Raw genomic sequence first — 23583 nt, 5'->3', positions numbered from 1 at the left:
ACACACAGACACACAAGCACACAGGATACAGGATACAGTGAAGCGTGCAGTTTGCTGCGTCAGGACCTTACTTTTCCTTCGCCCTTCCTGCTTCTTTCACTGGGCGTGGCACTCGCCATAAGTAATTGACAAAATCTTAATTAGTCCTTGGCATGTCCATTGAATGGCTTCTGTTGGTTGTCGAGTTTAATTAGCGTTAAATATTTGCAGCGTCTTGAGTTTAATCAAATTAAAAATACCATCCTCTCGCCAAATAAAAATCAATGCCCTCTCACGCTAGACCGCTAATCAATTAGATGTTTAATCAAATTTTCATTAACCTTCCGCGGGATTTCCGATTTCCGGGGGCCAATTAAAAAGCCTGTTTCGATTGTTTGCCAGTGTGTCAACTTAATCATTTTAGCGCATTATCTCCTCACGTACACATCATCGCTTCCACACACACACATACGTTTATATCCTGGCCGTTATCCTTGCCAGGGGCAGTCCTCGATGCGATCCAGAGTGTTGCTTGCATGGAAAACAAACCGTAATCAGTTGAAGAGCCGAGTGCGCTCAAGAATTTCCACTTGCACTTGCCAACGGCCACTTGGAGCTATAAACTGTGAAGAGCTCTTCCGGCTACAAGCAGCCGGCATCCGGACACCGATGAGGATGGGGATGAGCATGGGGATAGAGCAGCTGCCCCATCGAGTGTCCTTGAAATCGAATACAGCTGCAGCAGCTGCTCTTCGTCCTTCTGCACAGAGGGAAAATCAAATTGTCTAATTCTATGTGGGAAATTGATGGGTTGAATATTAAGTAAATAGTTATTTCAAAAACAAATATAGCCCTAAATTTCTTTTAAAAAACATATAACAATTTTTATAATGTCCTGTATAAGCAGTTTTAAGCTGATAAGTACACCTGCTATTTAATTGCCTCAGTGTATGTCCTTGTATGTGTTCAAGTATCTAGTTCATACTCTATGCGATTGTCGAAAAACTGTGCATAATTCGCAGAGCAAGTGCATCGACATTTATGCGTTGGAACGATGTTGGTTTAATTAAAGTTTGACTTGAGCTGGTCGGGAGATAAATGCGAATGCTGGAATGTCCTGCCATCCTGGCATCGTGGCAGGATGCGCTTATCGAGCAGGCTAACCCTTTGGGCCCGTTTCGCTACTGTTGTGCTGTTGCTATAGATATCTGCTACTGAATTCATCTCTGGGTCACCAGCTTTGCGTTGTCAAAGTGTCAAAGTGTAATCATGCTTTGCGCGAAAGGCTTAAATTAAATTAATTGACGGCCACTTGAAGTAAATTAAACTCGGCCCGAAACGCGTTTATTTGAGCTGATGTTACTGCTGTTGCCTTTACTTTTTCCCTTCCATCCTGTGGCCACCGTCAATGTCCTGCCATTAAAGAGATTACAAAGGGTCAAAGGGATCGCTGCGATTGCTCATAATTGCGCGACGCCTGCGGCCATCGAATGTCCTTTACTCCTTTTTTCAGCTCCTTGTCATTGTTGCAAAAGTGTCATTTGCGCTGACTACCGAACGACAGAGATGGCGGATACTGTGTTACAGCATTTGGATGGCAAACTAATTAAATTTTGCTGGCCTGAGTCGGCGTTGGCGGATATGGGTAGCCAAATTGGCGCCGCAAATTGGTAATTACCCCGGCTGAAGTGCATGTCAAACACGTAAAAAGGCAACGGAGTGCGGCAAAGAAAGCTAACGCTTTCTAGTTGCCAGCAACCATCTCTGAACAATGTGCAATTAGCCAACGACAACTGAAATTGCAGCGGCATCTACAAATATAATTACACAGCTCGAAAAATCAGTAATTGATCTTAGAACATTACATACAAAGAAAATTTGTTAAAGAAACTGTGTTCTATTATTGAGGCAGACCAGAATGTATATGAATTGAATTTTAAAAGAATTTTTCTCTCTGTATTTACACACATACAGTTGCATCCACATTCCACTGTGGCGATGACAATCAAGCAGCCACGCAAAGCAGCTGACGACGCGTGTCCTGAGTGTCCTTGTTGTCGCTGTGTGTGTGCTTTCGTGTGTGTGTGTGTGCGGATAGCCTTTGGTCGCCTTGTGGGCGGGTGGGCGTGGTCAGCTGCAGTTGAGCTGCCTAATTACTTGTAAGTTGGCGAATTTGCGGCATGGCGTATTCGGGGGCCCAGCAACTAAATTGAATTTGACGTGCCAGCAAGCGGTCAATTGCTAACGAGTCCTGCACCACCAAATGTGGACCAGCACCGCCAGAAGGTTACACAAACGGACGGGCGGACAGACTAACGGACGGACAGACGGACGGACGGATGACGTCGCGTGTCCGTCGTTTCCGGTTTCCTGGGCCAGCGCAACTTCCTGATTGCCGGCGTGTAATTATTTTTTAAGCACTTTGTCTGCCCGAGAAATTAGACCTAACTAAGCCAATCTCTTTTATTTCATTTCAGTTATTTTTTTTGGTTCGTTTCCTCTTTTTGTGCATTTGAATAGCGCTGAGAGGAGGAGGGGGACTATGGGATTTGGCTTTTGGGTCACACACGACGGTCGGGAATCCTTGGCGCGTATATCCTCTTGTTGCTCGGCTTTCATTTTTCGGTTGCTTTGTCCAATTAGCAACTGTTTCGGGGGCTACGATTTCATTTCTTTTATTGTGCTCGTTATCCTTTTTATTTTGTTTCGCTGTCGCGGTCTGCGCTTCGGTTTCAACTTGTGCAAATTTGATATCCTTGTTACGGCAAATTGTTGTGCAATTATTCTGGATTCGCTTCCCCGTCTGTCTGCACCCCCGCCTGCCACTTTTCAACCTCTTTAATTCAAGTCGATTCGAATCGAATCGTACCGCAACGCATCGAAGGTTATTTATATGCTCCACAAAACGTCACAGTGCCCCCTCATTGTCATTGTCCTGCGCCAATATTGTCGCCCTTTCGATTATTTATGATCTTTACTTTCCAGCGAGTGCTCCCCACGGGCCTGTGGCCAAGTTTTAGTAGTCATCGTCCTCGGCTCGGTAATAAATTTATGCTTTTTTATTTCCTCCTGTCATAATTTTACCCTCAAACACACACACACACACATAGAGAAAAGTATGCATGTACGAAGGACGAGATGAAGGGTGGCGATAGCAAAATACTTGGGCACTTTTCCCTTACATTCTCGAGTTCCGCCCTTTGGGTCTCCTTACCCCATTCAGGACTTTTGTCTCCCCCCACCCCCCTTCACAGACTGCCTAGAAATTTTCCAATTGATAAATTATTTTATGGCAAATACACAAATTTTCTCATACGCACCCGACTCTTAACTCTTTTGCGTGTGGTTCCGGTTGTTGCTTTTGTGGCCTGGTTTTTCGATTTTCATTTCGAGGCTTTTTTGGGCCAGGATACTTGAACTCGCATCCTTGTGTCCTGCACATAAAAGCCGTATATTCGTATTGCTTTGGGTACGTAATATCCTTGTGTATTTTTGCGTATTTCCTGTCCAAGCCTCTTGGCCAAGCGGTCACTCATGGCTCGTCTGCTCGTCATCATCATTTTCCCCGGCTGCTCCTTTATTTTTTGTCTCTTTTTTTTTGGTTTTCGGCCTAGTCCAAACACATAAAATCAATCATCTTTCTTCTGGGCCTTCTTTATCAATATTTTTTGCGATGGCTTTCACAAAAATTGTTGCTTCGCTTGTTTTTTGCTACCTATATCGGGGCAAAGTCTTAGGACGAAAGGAAAAAAACTTCCAGTCGATTTATAAAGCATTTAAGTTGCTTTTGCTTTCACTTTGCGTCGCCGACGACTCCGGTTCCTTAAAAATATGCTACATTTATTTTAATAGAATTGTTTATGAGCCCCATATTGGCATCGCCGGCATTCATTCGGCCTCATTGTACTCCATTCTGCGGGTTCCAGCCTGCGCAACTGCCAAAACATGTTAAGTAGAGAGATTGTAATGGAAATGCAAAAAAAAAGTAGCAAAAACGGCAAATAAAACGCTGGCTGGATATGTTGGAAAAACCGCGCCAAATCAAAGACAACAAATCCAAAATGCGCACACAATATTTTTCGGGATTATTTCAGTTGGCTTGCTGTCACTGCCAGTGGAGAGCTGAGCAGGAGTTAAGGGGCCAGAGTGCTGCTCCTGTGCACTATCCTGCGGAGACTAAAAGTTCGGGCTTGGATCCAAATTTCTGTTAATTTGGCAGCTTGTCCTGCGTTGGCATTTTGTTTTTTGCCTGCCGGCCTGCCTGCCGTCGTTTATATTTTTTTACGCTCTGCTTGAGTTTTATTCGCCTGTGGAAAAAACGTCACTGAAGACCGGAATATATACGAATGTACGTATGTGCACTGAAAAAAAAACGTATTTATTTTTTTGCACATCAAAAATTGATTTGTAACTTGTTTAGGCTCAAATCAAAGTACTAATAACTGATGGGGTGTAAAAAGTATCTAACAAATAGTTTTAGAGTCTAATGCATTTGGTGTCTTTTGGGAGCCCTGAAAACTGCTAAGTGGATTACAAAACCAATGCCATTTTTGAGGTTTAAAAAAATAATATATCGATAAGACACCGGTTTTATTTCGAGTGTACTAGGGTATCTCACTCTTGGTCGCCTCTATTCTGTGTGCAGATATGCAAAACGCTGTGCGCACATAAATTTTAGTGTTGGGCCACGCTTATTTGCATAGGAATTATGTATTTGGGCACGGCGGCTTAGCTGCATTACACAGGACACCAGACATATAGATGCCCACATACATAGACCACGACACACTCACACGCACACACGAAGGACTCTCCTCTGTGGTCATGCAGAAAACTAACGCATATCGTTTTCCTTGTATTTTGCAGCTATAAATTTACAAACGCCCCAGGAAAATGCATTGCAGCAAAACAAGCAATTAAAGCAGTGCAGCCCCGCAACCACGAACCGAACCTGTAGCAGTATCCCAGTATCCTGCTAGCGTCGTATCCTGCCGCCGCCTGCTGTGCTAAAAACCTATTTTGAATAATTAAAATTCCGTAAGTGCTGCAGTCGAAGACGTCGACAAAGGCAAGTGCTTGCTTGTGCAATTTCTGCTGTGGAGTGGTAACAGAAGAAATCGCAGGACAACAGCAAGGAGCTACCATTGCTCGCAACACAATCTGCGGCCTGCAAATTCGTGTGCAGCAATGAAATAATTAATTCAATGCACCTGACTAAGTCGCCGACCAGAAGTAGCAGCAGCAGTAGCAGCAACAGCAGCAGCAGCAGCGGAATTGCTTACAAATTCGAGTGCCACAGCAACAGCAAGCAGAACAGCAAGACCGGCAAAATGGCCGCAGAAGCGAGGACAATTAGCAAGCCGGGACATATCCGCGATCGCCGGGTAAGGAGCCTGCCCCACATCCTGCTCCTGGCCATCGCAGTGGTGTCCCTGCACTTTGAGAGCGGTAAGTTGAGAACACGAATGCTATCACTTCATTCAATGCAGCTGGAACTGACTACTTGGCTATTTTAAAGCTAAAAGTGCATACAATCTAAATTAGAAATTATTTTAAAATTATTTTTATAAAACTGGAAAATAGTCTTTAGCGTGATGATCCTACAACGTTCATATTGTTGATCAGCCTAACTAGTCGAAAAGATCTAGCCACATTCATTCTTCTGACCGTCCGTATGTCTGTATGAGTGCTTTTTACGTAGCTGTGTCATTAGCATCCTTAATTCTTGGCTTTGAAATTTTCGGCGGTCCGTAATTGGCACCACTGATCCCAAGTTGGCGGGCCGGGCCCTTGGCAATTGCAAATTCAATCGGGTGCAAGGGGGCCAAGTCAATCAGCTAGCCCGGCCGCAAAGCCATTCAATTGACAAAGCCGCAAATTGCGGGGGAGCAAAGGAATACGTTAGAGGAAGGGCAATGCTCGATGACGGAGCTTTGTCGGCCGGCGAATTAATCTCACTGATGAATATTTCAAAGCGAAACTTGAGCAATTAATTTCGCTAATTGCTTTTCTTCGCCACGTTTTTGTCTCAGGACCAGTCTCGAGTCGAGTTGCAGGACTTTTTGCATTTAAATTTGCCCGCCAGTGGGTGCATTTCAAGGACTCAACTTTTGCCTGTGCATAAACTCAATCTGGCATTTATGCGAATGTCCACGGAATCAAATAAGAGTAATGACATTGCCAGCCAAAGGAGCCTGTGATCCTGGGAGCAGGAAGCAGCCAGCAGCCAGCAGGCAGCATGCAGCAGTGAGCAGGAGGCGGAGAAACCTTCAGCGTCTTGGGAGCTGGCCGAGTTCCTTGACAGAGAATCTAGGGATGCGGCGGTGCAATGTCCTTTGGCTACTCAAACATTCCAGTGGCTATTAGTATTCATATCTTGACTGAACTAAACTGAAAGCTTAAATTCCTCTGGCCATTCGCTTCGTCCCTTTCGTCCTTTTGCGCAGGGACGGAGGGTTTCGGGATTCCGTTTTTATCTGCCAACGTTTGCATGAATTTTCATTTCGTGCTAGAATTGTTGAAAAAGATGCAATTAAATTTTAGGACCAGGGGTGTCCGCAGGAGCAGAGCAAAAAACAGGAAGGAGATCTAGATGAACGTGGTCATGGACTCCGAGACGAATGGGGGAATCGAAAGACGAGTCAAATATAGAGTGCACATATATATATGTATAGATATTTAGATATATAGAGCGCGAGAGGAAAAAAGCTCAGCACGAATTTTCGAAGTCCCTGACAGTGTCTCAGTGCACGGACATTCCCCCGAATTTTCCTTCTGGTGCGGTTGCAGCTGCCGTCAGTGGCAAGAACGCATTATTAATTTATTTTTCAACTTGCTAGATGAATAAGCAAAGAGCAAAAATGCTCCTCGATTCCTGCTTCGAATGCAGCCAAGCAAAATTTACCAATTTAAACGTCGCCGTCGTCGTCTCGTCCTCCTGGTTCGAATCCCTGAATCCTCGATGCAGTTGGCTGGGCAGCAGCGGTTCATTGTCAGGTCATTTTGCATGCAGCTTTTGAAAGGGTTCGGGTTTGATGGTTCGGCAGAAGGGCAACGTGTCTCGACCGGACTTCAATCTGCTGTCCATCACTGTCTCCGATCGTGCTCGTCCCGGCACCACAAGGAAATAAAATCCAAAAGTGAATAATGAACCGCAAATAACTTTACTTTGCCGGCGAGCGCAAGCTTCCCGCCCAGAATTTCAGGACTCCCCGATATCCTGGTGTTTTTTCAATTGCTGCAGGACGTTTGTCTGGCGCTTTGGCAAACTGCGAGTGTCAGTAACAATTAGTTTTGGCTTGTAGTCAGCAGTCTGCAGTCCGCAGTCAACAGACATCGCAGTTCCGCTCTCAAATATTTGCATTTGCGGTTGTCAGCGAGTCGAAAAGCATGAAAGTCGCCTTGTTTTTCGGTTTCTATTCAACATTTTTCCACAATTAATGAAGTGCAAAATGCTCGGCAGATTGAGTTTGCATTTGCCAACCGCAAATCTCCTTCATCTTCATTAATGTTGAATATATACATTGTGACATAAATCACACAATCAAATTATCTGCATACTCCAATCGCCTCGGGGGAAACCGGAACGAAACGGAACAGATTTGGATTCAGCTGTCGGACTCAACTAATCAATTTGACATAGGTAAGTTGCCGCAGCGGCAAACTTTGGCCCCAAAACTTTGGATACTCGCATTTCGGAAAAGTTGTTTTCCACCCAGTTTCCCCAGTTAGATAATACTTTGCACATATGTATATGTCGTATGTGAGTGTGCATGTGTGTGGGTAAGTGAAATTTATTAACTGCATGGACCACAAGCCAAATGGAAATAAATCAGACATCAGGCAGTGCAAAACTTGGCTCAAACAAACGGTAATAGGTGGAATGCCGGCGGCAGATGAGGCGGAAAAGTTGCCAATGTTTTTTGCCTTTCCGGACTTGGGGCGGGGGAAAAGCAAAACAAGGGAAAACCACAAAAAGGATATTGACGTGTGACGGGGACCAGGACGACGACGAGGGCGCATCGAGAGGCTCTTGAGGCCCACGCGTTGATGGCATTACAAGACCTAGTGGGTTTGGTGGCTTTCGGTTGTTCGTTCATCAGTTCCTGGCCACCTTTTTTTCCACCCATTCACCGCCCGCACTTTTCCCACTTTTCCTCCAGTTTAGGTGCGGCGGTGTCAAGTATTTGCACTTGAATTGCGCGCTAAGCAAAATATACGCGCATTTGTTTGTGCGACTCCGGAGAATTTCCTCGTCGCGTTTAAGACTCAAGTGAAAATCGATGAGGCGATGCCTGCATGTACACGGAAAATAATCAATCACGTTAAGAAGCCAATATTTTATTGCGTAAAAGCTTTTTACATCATTTTGACGGAATTTATGATTTGTGGTGAAGGGGAAGTTTTTCTTTGAATTTCTAAAAATAAACAAATCACATATTAAGAATCGCCGAATTCAGGAACTTAACCCATATAAGCATAAAGAATTGATAGGAATTTTTTATTTTAATTTCCCAAATGTACTTTAGAAGTACATTCAAATTAGTTAATTACATTAATGCTTGGAGATTAATAACATCCTTCTCATTTTTCTGTGTGTGCTGGGGGACGTTGACATTGCCGTTTGGCCACAATGTTTTCTTTTCCGCCTCCGTTTCGCTTGGCTTTTTATTGGTTTCCTTCGCCTTCCTTTTTTTGGCTTGTTTGATTTGGCTGTTGTCCTGCTTCTGGTGTCATGAGCAAAGGAGCAGCATTTGAGCAAACAGACTAGACCTGCCAACACGCACACACAACCACACATACATATGTACGTATGTGGCGAGCCAGGACGAGGCACTCAAAGCCTTTAGCCCGGGCACATATTGCTTCATCTCTCTACGTGAGTCTGCCGGCAGAGGCATCAAAACTGTCGACAATATCAACGTCAACGCCATCATCTCAGCCAGCTCCAGCAACCCAGCAGCCCAGCTTCCCAGCTCCATATCCAACTGATTCCCAGCTTCCCATCTCCATATTCCTCCACTTGCTCCGTCATTATGGGCTTCGACTGCCACTTCACAAAAATGCACACAAAATCCTCAACTTTATCTCGTCAATAACTTAAGTGCCAGCCAGGGCTCTCAGTTCCTGTGGCTCCCTACAGTTTTAGTCTGTTATTTGGTCCCTGTGTGTGTGTGTGTGTGCTACACACAAAGAAATACTTACAGGACCTGCTTTTCTTCGCAAATTGGTGAAGATATAATAAAGGATGTGCCAGTTTTCAAGAAGGCTTGTTCTTGGATAAAATTGAGGGCATTGTTGAGCAGCTTGTCAGAGTGAAATGGATATAAGTTGTATTTTAATTCTTCAGATATTTTTAAAGATATTATACTCTACTTAAAGGAGTTTTTATTTATTTTTAGTGTACCATTTAGCTGTATGTGGCTTCGATATGCCCTTTTCCCTTTTGCCACATTCGTTTATTGGTAAAAATTTGCCTCAACTCTGTTTGGCACGTACTGCGGTTGCAGTGGCAAAATGCTTGCAAATGATTATTTTATTGACAATTAAATCATAAACATAAACCCAAGCCGCACAAATCTACGAAGTGGATCGCCGGGTGAGAGTTTGAGGGGTTGACATGTTGTAAGGAGTGAAATTTTATTGCCATGAATGCCAGGATCTGACATTAGTCACAGCCGAGTTTCCCGGACCCAGTGAAAGCGATTCCGGTTTATTGCAGTATTTAAGGCCAGAGATGGAATCGCACTTAAACACAGAGCATGGGGCAATGTGCCGCTTATTGCCCATCGAGTGCATGTGTGGCAGTACTCCCGAGTGTCCTTGCCACCGAGGGGAAATGAACTTGTTGAGCAAACAGGACTATCGGTTGTGAGCGAGAGGTTAGCAACCGCATTTGCAGGATAATAATCTTCGTAGAGGTGATATTAAAAAGTTCTCGGGCAAATGAAGAAATTGTGTTTGGGCCCGATTAATGTGTCTGCTAAGTTGGCTTTGAGCTGCTAACTGGTCTGATTGAATTGGAAGCAGCGGAAACCACTTTGCTGCAGCAGCGCACCATATTTAATTTGTGTGCAAATGCTTGGCAAACAGGTTTCTAATAAAATAAAGTGACTCTCCGTCTGGCTGGGCAACTCCTGGCTGAGAGCAGAGAGCTACGAACTTCATTAAAATCTCTGGCTGGCACTGGGCCCTTTCATTTTGTGCTTTGGCTTTAACCAGAAAGCCATTTCATTATGGCAGAACGGCTGGGCAATTTTAATTTGCAACGCGTTTGGCATTGGCTTTGTCAGCTCTCGAGCGGAGCACTTCAAGCAAATTGACATGGACTTGTCCAGCTGGACATGGACTTGCACCTGGCTGATGGCATTGTGTGCCCCTGTGTTTTTTGTCTTCCTGGGCCGCAAATAAAATATGAAAACAGCCACAACAGACAAAAGCATAGCTTAGTCCAGGTGGAACTGTGCTGCCTCAGCATCACAATGAGGAGCATCATCATTATCATCATCATCATCTTCTTGATAGTTATCACCGGGATTGGCAACAATGAGGAGGCATTGCGGGCTACTTGTGGCCGGTGCCTGGGATTGGGTTGCCCGGCTTGGGTGTTACCCAGTGTCCTCCGACGACATCCGACATGCTGCCAATGGAGGTTAAAATATTTTTGCAGCTTTATCTTCAGACATTTGTCGTGCAACCGGGGGTCGGGAAAAAAGTGGTAAGGTTGTCGTAATGCAGCGCCGGGATTTAACTGACAGTGAGTGCAGCAGGGCAGCACTCAGCCCTGCCCGTTGGGCAAACAGATGGCCTCCTTTCCGTCTCCTTTCTCCATGGAGCACGGTGAACGGTGCATGGTGCTGGAGCATGGAGCAGGGATTCCTGGTGTGGCCCATGGGATGTGGCCATTTTACGGCTGCCATGCAGTTGGCCGGGTGGGAACCATTCAGCTGCACTTTGCCGCTGGGTGGGAGTGGCAGCAAATGCTTCCAGCAGCAAATGCTTCAAATTAATTTCACCGCATGGGGAAATTGCGCGGCATTGTTTGGCACTGGCATCAGGAAGCCGTAAATCAGGGTCCCGGCACAAAGAGGCCCGGATCCGGCAGTTGGGCATCTCAAAATGCACGGGGTTCTGTTGTATATAAGGGCCTTTCTCATTTGCCTGCTGTTTGCTCTCAACTGCGCTTATCGGCGTCTAATCTCTTTATGATAAAATGTTTATATTGGCGACAATATCAAAAGCTCCTTGGCCACACTGCCCCCGTTGGTGGTCGGTGGTTGTTGCAATAATAAATTCAGAGTGCCACCGCAAACAGTGCGGGAAACGGAGGCCAAAGTTTCCACATTGCCATATGAAAGATAAATTCCCGGATAAGAACTTTGGCTGGGCGCTGTGAAAAGCGGATTGTATGTACAAGCTAATTTAAGTTCGACGCCAGCTGTGCGTTTTGCTTGGGCTTCCACATTCACATCCTTATCCAAGAGTCGAAGTGGACTGGAGGGCCGTGCCCTGGCCCCAAGCAAAAGTGCCAGCAAAAGCCAGAGGAGCGCAGCTGTTGTCCAACCGCACCAGGCGAAGCGACTTTATTATTATTATCCTCGGCACAATGTGGCAATGGGCCGGCTCAAGTTGGCCAGGACCACGACTACGACCAGGAGCAGGACAGGATGGAGGAGGACCGAGTTTTCGCCGGCGACATTTGTCCAGCTGCTTCATTTCATATTCAGGAGATACTTTTTCCATCATTACGATTCGCGAGGCGAGAAATCACAAAAGTGTGTGCCATCCGCGGCGGTGGGAGGTCCTTGGACTTTTCCATAAATTTGGCTTCCTTCAAAGGGAAATTCTCACTTTGGGAGCGAAAAAAGGGCATTCGGCCTTCGGCAAAGTGTTGTCTCTTGTCTTAAAACATTCCTTTTTGTTGTCATTTTTTTGTTGTTTTTTTTTTAATTTTTTGATCCACAGTTTCTCAGTTATTTTTCATTTTTCTTTATGCTCGCAAAGTTGCGACTGGTGGAAAATAAAGATGAAAAAATGGAAAACAAAAACATTAAAAAAAAGGAAATACACAAAAGGCGAGCGCAAAGTTTTTCGGCCTCGCAGGCTGCTGAAGCTTCTGAAGAACTGGCGAAGTCGGACTTCGACTTTGGTTGAGAGATGATAACGCTGGGTGGGGTCTATAATATATATATATATGTATATATTCGCTGGACAGGGCGCACGCCTCATCAGCAGCTCATCAACGACAGCGTCTAAAATATCGCATTTTTCCTTTTATTCCTTGGCATTTTACCAGCCCATGGCAACTGCTGCGCGTCTGTGCTTAAATGACTTTAAGAATACATAACAAAGTTTTTAAATTATTTCTCAAGTTAGGGCTAAAATGAAATTATAAAGGGATTTTCGCCAGCGGACTGCAGCTGACGTCCTGCCCATTTTAGCTCTTCTCTCAGCTTATTAACATTGGAAACTCATTAATATTGTATTTTCCTCGTATTTTTAGCGCTTCCTTCTCCCACTCCTGCTCTTCATTCTTCTTCTTCTGGCCAAGTGGACTTAACTCGTTCATAAAAGTTTGGCAAATTTCATTGCATTAATTTGGCGCGCAGGTGTCAGCTCTCCGGTGTCAGGGTACAAACGCACAAAGTGTCAAATAAATCAAACAGTTTTGTGTCCAGCGCCTGGGATGCCAGGCTTTCCATCTCCGTTAGGGTTAGGCACGGTTCGAATCCGTTGGGCGGGGTCAGCAAGTTTAATGAGTCGTGCCCGGCATACCAGGGCATGGGATGGCTCAGAGGGGGCGGCTATGTGTTGCGGATCTAAGGTCCTGGACCTGGAATCGGTCACACTCCTGGGCTGGGAACAATTGCAACAGATTTGACAAATACGACGCATGTTTTATTTATTTGTCTGCACTTCGACAGGGACTGGGACCATTTAACACTGAGGGAAATCGGGGTTTCAAATTGGGATTTTTTTAAGCTAAAAAATTTTAAAAAAATATAAAAAAGCTATCATTTTGTGATTCCCTTACAAAGAAAGTATGCTATGTGAATTTATATGGATTAAAATAAATTGGTTTCCCTGATTAGCACACCATACATTAGTATGTAGTATTGATAGTATTGATTTTAAGAATAAAAAACTGCGAAATATTTTTTCTCCGTGTCGGATTCCGACTCCCGTGTTTGGTTTATTAATTTCCTGCTGCAAATATTTGCCGAGCGTCCGAGTAGGGTGACAATTGCTGCATTCGAGTGCCGTTGGCGGGAGATCCCATATGGCGGCACTTCATGATATTGACATTAAGTGCAAGGCAGATTGCAACCCCTAAGCCTACGTTCTCGGTTCGCAACCCTCACCCTCAGCCGCATCCTCATCCTCATCCCCCTGCCCCATGCCCATGCCATTCGACTTGGGTCTGCGAGCTCAATGTCATCGTGGGCGCTGATGTGACAGGGCTGTGCTGAAATGATATACGCTTCTATTGTGTGTGAAATACCCCATTCCCGTAGTCATTCTCGTTCGGGGGAAACCCCGGGAACCTCAGCACCTAACCAAACCGCTTGGCAATCGGCGGACCTAATGAACCATAACGCTTTATCGCCGTTTGTCGTGTCGTCGCGGGGTCCTTGTCTCTCGTCCTTGCAGCCTAAGTGTGCGATTGGGATTTAATTTGATTGCTTCGATGCCCCAGCGAGTGTGTGAGTTTGTGAGTGTGTGTGCGAATGAGGCATTATCCTGTGATTTACTGTGTTATTCGGTCTTACTTTGTTTTACCTCTTATTGCTTATTACGATTTTCCTCACTCGCATCGGGTGTGTCTGGGCCTGGATTTTCCTTTTGCTTGATTTCTTTCCGCTTTTTTTTTTTTGCCAACCCCTGTCATGCATTAACTAGGCGATGACAAAAAACTCCAGCTAAATCCTTTCTGCATTGATTGATAAAGTGCCTTTATGCGAGGATTAAGGCGACATTGATTTACTATGCCCACGGCTTACTCGCACTCTTTGTTGCAATTTTCCATTTGGGGGCACGGTTTGGGTATAGACACTCTGCACATTTAAGCTAATTACACAACAATCTGGTGTGATTCCCCTCTCCGTGTTGTCTCATTAAAGTTATCTGGGGGGGAGTGCTGTGCAACTTTTGACCTCAATGGAACAAAAAGTTCGGGGGCACACCTGCAAGAGGTGTTACATTTTATTTGAAAACTTTCCCCGTTTCGCCAGCATAAATATTGTCAGCTCTTTGAGCATTGTTTTGTCGACCCTGGTCATTGGATTGCGAAACCGAGTTGGTTCGGTCCAGACTTTGGTCCTTTCTCTTTGAGTTTCTCCTCTGTTTTGTGGCAGTGTCAATTAACGCCTAAGTTGTAAACAAATTTCGCCCAGTGGCCCGCTGCACTCATAAATTGCAGTTAGAAGATGGCAGTGAAAGTTTTGCCCGAGTAGAACCCAGTGGAGCATGCTATTCAGTTGGCCGGAGTCCTTAGTCCTTGCTCCGCTGGATGAAACTTGGCAAGTGTTAGCCAAAGTATGCTTTAGCTAAATGCTGTTAGGTGGCAGTTGCTGTTTACTTGCGACTTGGCGTTGGCCTGATTAATTAGCTTGAGGTCCCCGGCAAATTTCAAGTTTGCACTGCAAATTGAGCGGGATTTTATGGTGCGAGTTGAGTGGGGATAGCACGTGGCGCTTATCATATTTTTCTTGTTTGCCTGGTGGCCCAATCAGTAGCCCCTAAGCCGGAGCAAATCCACTCGCCACTTGCCACTTTATCCCTCGACCAGCTATCGCTATCTCATTTATACTCTGGGCTGCAGCTTGCCACAGAAATGACCAATTAACTAAGGATGCTCTGCCTTATCCCCAGCTCAAAGAAATGGGTTTCAAAACCCCCCGAACTCAACCCCACCCGCCTTCCACTCACTTTATCCTTGCAAAATGGCCAGGAGTCACAAAACTTTGACACTGGCTGCGAGAATTTTAAATCAAATCGGAAGAGAGATTATATTGCAAATAATACTTATGAACTTATTATCTTGTTTGTGTTTTCTGCCACGCCCAGCAGCAGCAGCAATTTTGACCCCTGAACTCGCCCTTTTCGTCTATATAGATATATATATATGTATATATACAGATACCCGCTTGGCATGCAGAACACGATTTAGCTATCCGTGCTCGCTGCGAGCTGGGATAGAAATTTAAGCCATAACTTGGCCAAGCGCAGAGTTTGGCTTCGATATTGGTCTTGGGTTTTGATTTTGTTTCTGCGGATGGCCAACCAGCCATTCAGCCAGCCAGCCAGCCATTGTGCCAACTTGGATGTTTATACTGTGTGGCACAAAACTCCGTAAATAAATTCCAACAAAATTGTATAACAATACACCAAACGGGCCTCCAGGGCAAATACGAGCTTGTGCTACAAACACTCGCCAGACGAGACCATGCCCGCATATGGGCATTTGCGGGGAGTCTTCCCCGTTGAACCACCAATAGTATTTGGAAGTTGACGTGGCCATAACAACGAAATCCGGCGAAAGGGTAAGCGCGTCTGACATTTGGCAGATGGACAAACATTTCAGCAGCTTTAAGTTGCGAGCGGGTCGTGGTCCCGACCCAATCTTGGGCAGAAATTATCAAAGAGCCGCTGGTAATTGTGAGTGGATTGTGAGTTGCAGAAACTGCTCTCCTCTCGCTCGCTGTGTACTTAATCCAATAAGGCAAGAGCAGTTTTCTTAAGTAATTTGTTACCCCTGCAGGACGAACGGGCCGCACCCAAAACGCTTTGTTGGGCCGTTTAGTCTGGCAAATAGCAAACAATTTTACTCAACTGCCCGCTTGGTCGGCCGGGGAGTTATCCACTTTTCCAGCTCGGGAACTCTTGGCATAGTTGCTTCAAGTATTTTTGCAGCCTTTGTTTGTACGGCCGGCTGGCGGTTGGCATTGTTGGACGTTGGTTGTTGAATGTTGGATGTTGGATTTGAGGGTCCTGGGGGTCCTGTTCTATCGAGCGGTTTCGGATACCAACGACGATTTGCAACGACTTCGCCTTAAAGCGTATCGGGCACAAATGTCGGTTTTAATATAAAATGTTAATTGGAAAATTTGAAGCAGCAAACTTTTTCCAACTCTCATTAAGAAATTATTCAATTTTTCCGAGCTTACTCGAGCTTTTCCGTGGCATGGCTGGGAAATTCACATAAAAGTGAAGTGCAAAAGGAAAGACAACAAATTGTTTTCAGTTATCGAAGGACTTCCCCGACTCCCACGACGCGACTCAGCTCAGCTCGACTCGACTTTTATTATTGCCTTTTTATTGCGTATTAATTTTGCGTGCTTAATTTGCCAGTTCGACGAGGTCGCACAGTGGGCGAGTGGCGGGGGCGTGGCTGAGGCGTGCTGCCACGCCCCCAATTATGTGTTGTTCCTCGCGCGGTTTTCCTGGCCCGCCAAGGGCTTCGCTTGTAATTGGCGTTGTTGCCCCAGCCTCCGCTGGCTGCTCATTTTAACGGCAAGAAATTGAATTTTAATTAGTAACGAGGAATCTGTTACGCATCAGTTTGTATTTAATTTAATTTCTTAATTAAAATGCGTGAGCATGTCGGCATAAAAACCAATGGCAGCCGTCGTCTGTCCCTTCTGGCGAGGAGAAGTGTGCAAAATATTTCCATTTTAATGCTGAGCCGAGACAAGTGTTATGTTTTTTAATATCTTGACTTGCCTGATAAGTGCCCTGTCAAGTTGGCTAATTGTTGGCTTGCAATTGGTTCAGGCGAAGGGCCTAAAAATACATTAAATATTTAGGCGAACAAGGCCAGAATTTGTTAAATTTTTAATGGAATTTCGCCTAGCACCAAGTTGAGGTGCCACCATATTTATAGAAACACCCTATTTTCAGTTGCTTAGCCATGCCCAAGGACCTAGGAACAAGGACGAGCTGTCTTCTGCCGACAACATTCTGGTCTTAGGGCTTTTTGCTGCCTGCTCGACGGCGACTTGCAGTGATTTTGCGCGCCGAGGCATCCACTTATTTTGGTAAAAGGACGAGGCGGTGTCCTGGCATACTCGCCAAGTCAGCTAGTCAGCGGAAAAAAATGTGCCAGCCACATACATAATACACGTATCTTGGTGTCAGGGACAGCTGGGCTTCCTTTGCTGCGGTCCACATAAAATGCATAAATTATACAGCGTTTATGCTGCTGGGCTGCTCCTGCAGCATTTGGTGGCCTGATCCTGTTCCTGGTCCTTAACCAAAAGCGCAAGGGCAGGGGCATTTGTGTGACAGGTGAATTGTGCATTCCCTCACCACACCAAAACTGCAATGGGTACCAAAGGCAAGACCAAACAGCTTAGAGCCACTGCCACGCACAACATACAAATTAGGGTTAATTAACTTTGCTTTCTAGACAGACTTAAAGTCGCTTTTTGGGAGTGGGAACCTGGCATCCTGAGAGTCTGGAAGTGTGGGAATCCGGGGAATCTGGGCATCTGGGAACCTGGGCCGTCTCAAAAGCGAAAATCAGGTTATATACCAGAGAGCACTTGCGGTTCGGTTTTTGCCCCGTTGCCTACCAATTTTGGCTCTGCAGTTAGTTTGCCTCTGGTGGTGTTCCAGCTGCAATGTGTTGCAGTTTTGTGACGCCAACTTTGTTTGCCAAACTTTTTATTGGCACATATCCTCGCTCTCCAGTTTTGGGCCCACTCGCTTCCACCGCCGCCGTGTTCTGTGGCAACGAACTGGGCTAAAATTAAAATGTGCATTGTTTACGCTCTGGCTGACTCCGCTCCCCCGTCTCTGAGTTCTTGGTAGTGGGTAGCGGGTAACTGGTAACAGCATTTGCATTTTCCGCACACGGCAAGCGTTGGTGTTTGCTTGTATTTTTAAAGCCGCACACTTGACGCGCTCGGCGCCAGTGAAATAATGCGCCAAAGTGAGCACTTTCTGTAGGAAAAATAGTGGGGCAAAAAATTGCAAAAAAATTCCCCACATGTCCTTAATCTAGAATAATTTAGTTTAAAGTCATAACAGCTTAGAGACAGTTCATAAAATCAATAGTTTGGCAAATAGACATCACATAAAAGCAATGGCAGTCCATCCTGTGGAATTAACGTAAAAAACGTTGAGTTTTTAGTCACATGGGGATAATTTTAAAATTCTACAGATTCCTATGGCCTTAAAATTAAATATTAAGCAGATGAGATATTAATTCACTTTTCCCAGCGCACATAACACACATTAAAGTGATTATAAAAAATGTAAAACTCTATAGTAGCATATTAACCACCAAATGATTTTTTCATGCCACATAAATGTTGTACGTACCTACAAATTACTATTTAAACGTTTTAAACTGATGGGATTATTGACATTTTTTCCCTTCACTCAAACCAAACCTCGCTGCCACCAATCCGATACTGTCGATACTTCTATATAAATTTCGAGATATATATACAATATATATATATCTCATCGCTGGCAGTGAACAATTTTTGCTCGCATTAGTCGCGTGCCCCGATAGCGAATTATACTCTTGAGCGTCATTTAACAGAGAAGACGATAAATTAAATTACCCGGCCACCAGGAACGACAGCCAACAAATTTGGACTTTCCTTCTGCGGCGAGTCCTCGGTGCTTAACCGCCTTTCGTCCTTAAATCCCTCCCAACCCCACAATCCCCCGAACTTTGGGGCCAAAGTCATAAGTAAGATCTACACACTTGATAAGAGCTGGAACTCAACATCCGAGACGAGCGTTTCTGAAACACTAACTCACACAAATAGACACGTACACGGGGCAGCCTTTCGCTCGCATTCCTTGTGCTGCTCTCACCCACGCACACCATCGCACTGGCAGCAGACATGCACACACGTAACATGCCCACACATCCGGCAGCATTTCCGCTTTATTTTTGGCACTGACTGCCAACGTATTCCAATTCATTTGTTTTCCCTCCGCCTTTTAACTGCCCGCCCACTGAATTCGTCCTATACGCAGGCACTTGGCATTTAAAGGACCTGCATGGGCTGGCTGTCTTCGGCCGACTTGGCCTGGCATAAAAAATTTATAACTTCGATTATTTCCCCTTACACTAAATACTAATAAATTAAATTGTTTTTTATTTCTCAATAAATTTTTATTATTTTGCTACTTTTATACTTCATTTCATGGGGGAGGCGCAACCCATGGCATGCAAGGTGTCGATTTAATGGCCCAGACGCGTTTGATTCGACCCAGAACCGCCTTCGAGCCAGCCATTTCCCAGGCTCTCTCACTCGTTTCGCCGCTCGTTTCAGGGATTTAAGGTCAATTTTTGATTTCCGCTCTCAAATTGCTCAACGCACACGCATCCGCATCCTATTTGCACTCACACTCTCCCCCAAAGTACGGGTGTAAATGTGTGTATCTGTATCTGAATCTGGATCTGAATCCGAATCCGAATCGGGCTGTGAATATCTGAAAGTCGAGAATGTGAATGTGAGTGCGAGTGAGTGAGTGGGTGGATGACTGTTCCGAGCAGTGAAACTTTGATTTGTTTTTCGTGCTTCATTTGATTCGAGTTGAACTGCTCGTAGTTTTTCGGACGAGGGCCGTTTAATGAGTTGACGCTTTGAATATGAAAAGTTGCTCGGCACTCGTTCGCCTTAAGCTTTTGGGAATTTATTGCGCCGGTTTTAGTGTGATTGCTAATTTGTAATTTACGCAGTCAGGCCACATCCGCTGCTTTTACTACTGCCAAACATTCTCAGTTGCTCCTACTGAATGGTCAGGAATTTCACGGGGCAAGAGTTTTCGGGCCTTTCAGTTCGAATGGCCGTAAGTGATTCATTTGACGCGCCACTATTAAAGGTTGAAGCTCCTGCTCCCGGGTTTGTTGCACGTAGGTCATCAGCAAATAATAAACATAAACAGTTTATTGTCGGCGCTCTGGCCAATAAAACCCGGGAATGAGCCTCATAAAATTACGCACTGAGGCTCAAGTGCAGGGCATTAAATCAGCACCCCGGGTTGCTGGCTAAGCTCTGGACACTTGTCTTGTCTGACCTGGAACTCTGACCTCCTCCTCCTTCTCCACCACCTTCTTCTCCTTCGCTTTGGCATTTGTAGGTACTTAACTTGGAATGACCGATCAATTGGTCTGGTTCCCTGGCAGCTGGAAACTAGCAAGTAAGCTCAAACACGCGCCGAAACAGCCGGCATTCATTTTTCATTTCGATTTGCATAAGTCGGGAATGGTTTTGGCGTTAAGTTTTAAGTCCCCCATTCCCTATTTTTTTCCTTATAAATTTTGCAAAACGTTCGCTACAAAATTTCACGCTGTTTACACAGTGAAGTATGCATAAAAGTGACGCTTATGAACAAGTTGACAGCGTGGGGCTGTTTCGCTCCCCAGAGTTGGTTTTAAAAGTCGTAAACATGCACAACTAACAGATTTATTTATACGAGTATGCGGCATAAAAATGCACGAAGCCAGCAAACAGCGAAATGCGTCAGCAGCAAAAGCGGCAAAATCAGCAACAGAGCAGTAGAATCACAAAGGCTTCCCATTTTCCCAGCGAAAGCCAGTGAAACGAACGGAGCGAAACGAAACACTCGCGTATAATAAAATTGGCTGTGAAAGTGTTTCAGGCAACAGGGATAAAAACGTAATCCGCGCCGAGTAAAAGCCAAATGACTAACAGAAATGGGAAAAGCGAAGCGTGGTGGATGGGAGGTGCTATATGTGCCCCAAGACTCCCAGACGGCGATGCTCCTCCACCGACTGCGCTGCTCCTTTTTCCACCAGTTTTCCCATCGTTCTTTTCCCCGTTGTCATTGACAGTCTGTGAGTGGGCTACAAAAATCTTAAACTGACTTAAAAAGCATAAAATACCAGCCAGTCAGCGAACAACGAACAGTGAACAGCAGTAGACGAACGACATCTTGGCGGGCATGTCAAACGGCTTGGCAGAATTTAAAGCCCGGTCTGCGAACCACCCAGCCCAGAAACCACCCAAACAGCGAACCACCCTTCCATACGGCACCACCCTTGTTGGCGCTGTTAACTTAATGGTGACAAGTGTCAAAACAGGCAACTGCGAACACTCAACCCCCGCGGGCCAGGAGCCCTACTACTACCACTTCGATTGCCTCTCGCCTTTTCGCCACATTGGTTAAATCGCCCCAAATCGCACATTTCAATCTTTTTAACGAACCTTATCGATATGCGCCGGGAATAGGCCCCCGCCACGCAATATGCTAATGAGATAATTTTTGGGCCCTCAGTTCTCGTGGGGAGCCGGCACGAATGCGAAATCCCTAGAAGACCCAGTTCGTGCTAATGGGTTTTTGCATGCCCAATAAGGGAGAACAATGGCGTTGGTGGGCGTTTCGGTAATATAAAACAAGAAACTGAAAATCCAATCCATAGATCATCTGGATGGCATAAACTATGGGATATCATGAAAACCCGTATATGTTGTGCCTGTAAACACGCACATATGGCGGCGGCAGTTCGATGTCCTGTGTCCTGCGAGAACGGAACGCAGCTAACAATTTTTACTACTGCAAATTTACGACACAAGGCAAACAATTCGCCAAATGAAATTCCTGCGGAAAAGCATACGAGTATGACAAAAACAACAGAGAAAAAAGTAGCAAAAATAAGAAAACATATATGAATAACATATATAGAGTGGGCGGCAGCTAAGAATAGTGGGCGGGTACAGATGTTATTGTAATTTATGCATACACACTTTTGTTCTATAAATTCTATTACGCTTTTTTCCGCCCATATTTATTTTATAAATTGCGGCGAAATGTGCAAAATGATTTGGAGCCGTAAAATGTCCGGCCTGAAAGGTCCATAAAAATGTATCAAAAAATATATGCGGGTAATATAATATTTGTGTTGCATTTTGCGGAGGTCGAGGAAAGGGGGAAAAAAAGAAAAGCTCTATTGCTTTTTCAAACCGGCTAGCCGGCAAATTGATTGAACAGGGAATAATGCATGTGGAACGTGAAATGGTCGCTTTATTGCATTAGCAACAGTTTGCCAGGACATTCGATGCCAGAGAGTGCTCATCATCTTTGCCATCATCTTTACAGTCATTAACATTGCCAGTCATCCATGGCCAGCGTGCATTACTCCTCAGTCCCCCAAGCCCCTCTAGCCCCTCTAGTCCCCAGCTTGGATCCTTCATACGTATATCCTTCGACATCTGCGGTAAGTGGCACACTACCTTCCCCTTTCCAAAGCCCCCCGCCCCACACTCCACTTTTGTGGCCAACTAATGAGACTTTGCTGTTCGAGCGCGTGCAGACAGGAAACGGTCCTTTGTAATTGCCATATGTGGTAATGGTCGTAATTGGTTTTCCTTTTAGAGATTTAGTGACTTTTGTATTGGCCATCGTACTTCGCACACTTACACACAAGAAGAAACTCTGGCTGAGTTTCATTAAATCTTGGCGAGTCTTAAATGTCGCTCGGTGACAAACAGGGAATTCGTTTTAGCCATTAGCCAGCGGGCTAGCAAGTTAACAAGCGCCAAAGTCGCCAAGTCTAACACGTGACTTCGTGTCATTTTGCTGAAATTTGGCGACTGAGCTGAGCTGAAGGAAAAGGTCGCTGCCAGGAGCATTTTGCAGCTCGGGGTCTGTCGATATTTATATGGCCGAAAGTGTCGTGCTTTATTTTCCCCTGCTCGGTAATTAGATGAATTATGAAAGTGGTAGGAGTTCGCCATATGGGAATGGTTGGGGGGAATGCGGCATTCCCTTTTCTGTGTCAAGGTTTCACGAATTCAGGCATCCCGACACACGAACACGGACACGCACACACACGCACTCGCATTCCATTCTTCTGACGGAAACGGAAGCATTTGCATTCGACTTTACAGAGCGCCCAAAAGTATGCCATGCAAACGTGGCTCAGGCTTGCTTGGAACGCTTTTGCCCTCCTTCTCGCTGTCTCCTGTTTTCGTCCTTTCTCTCCGGTTGTGTTGTTGTGTTTAGGCTTTGTGCGGTGAGCAGGACTTAAAGGCATGTCCTTGCCCTGCAATTCACAATTTAATTTTTAATTGAATTTTATTTTCTTTTATTGCCTAGGACGTAATTGTTTCTTGACAGTGTCCTCGACTGCTCAGTGCGATTAAATTAATAGCCAAACTTGGGGCAGCAAACAAAAATTAATGCATGAAATATGCTACTTCAACAAATTTGTCGGAAGCCCCCAACAAGAGCACCAAGAAATTGAATTATAAGAGCACTCCAACAGGCAATGTGTATATATATATATATATTTTAAGAAATGCAGAAGGAATTTCGGAGACGTCTAGGAGCATTTTTGACTTTATTCCGTGCAATTTGTACAGCCAACTGCTTCGAGTGCCTGTTTTTGGCTGTGTCCTTGCCATCCTGCCATCGTCATCATGACGATCATTGTACTCTGTTAGGCGAAATCTAATAAAATTCAATAGAATTAATTTAATTTCAAGTCTTCGCCTGTGCGAAATTCAAGTGCAGAGGTCAGAGGCAAAGCTGCCTGCGTGCATAAGTATCTTTGTCTGCTCGACTTGTAAAAAAAAAAAATACAAGAAAATGGGAGGCGAGTAAAATACCAGCAGA

General features: G+C 45.1%; 1 protein-coding gene across 3 annotated transcripts in view; it reads left to right on the top strand.

The window, feature by feature from the left end:
* Positions 1-23583, top strand: part of LOC6618712 (lachesin) — a 126050-nt gene that overhangs the window by 53978 nt on the left and 48489 nt on the right. For all 3 annotated transcript variants that reach the window (XM_032723047.1, XM_002042935.2, XM_032723048.1), the window contains exon 3: positions 4846-5427. In XM_032723047.1, the coding sequence (XP_032578938.1) occupies positions 5184-5427 (244 nt within the window). In that variant the 5' untranslated portion in view covers positions 4846-5183. The remainder of the gene's footprint in view (positions 1-4845; positions 5428-23583) is intronic.

This window comes from Drosophila sechellia, chromosome 3R, assembly GCF_004382195.2.
Source record: "Drosophila sechellia strain sech25 chromosome 3R, ASM438219v1, whole genome shotgun sequence".
Taxonomy (NCBI): Eukaryota; Metazoa; Arthropoda; class Insecta; order Diptera; family Drosophilidae; genus Drosophila; species Drosophila sechellia.
Note: the sequence above shows the minus strand (reverse complement) of the source record. Positions and strands in the feature narration are given on the sequence as shown.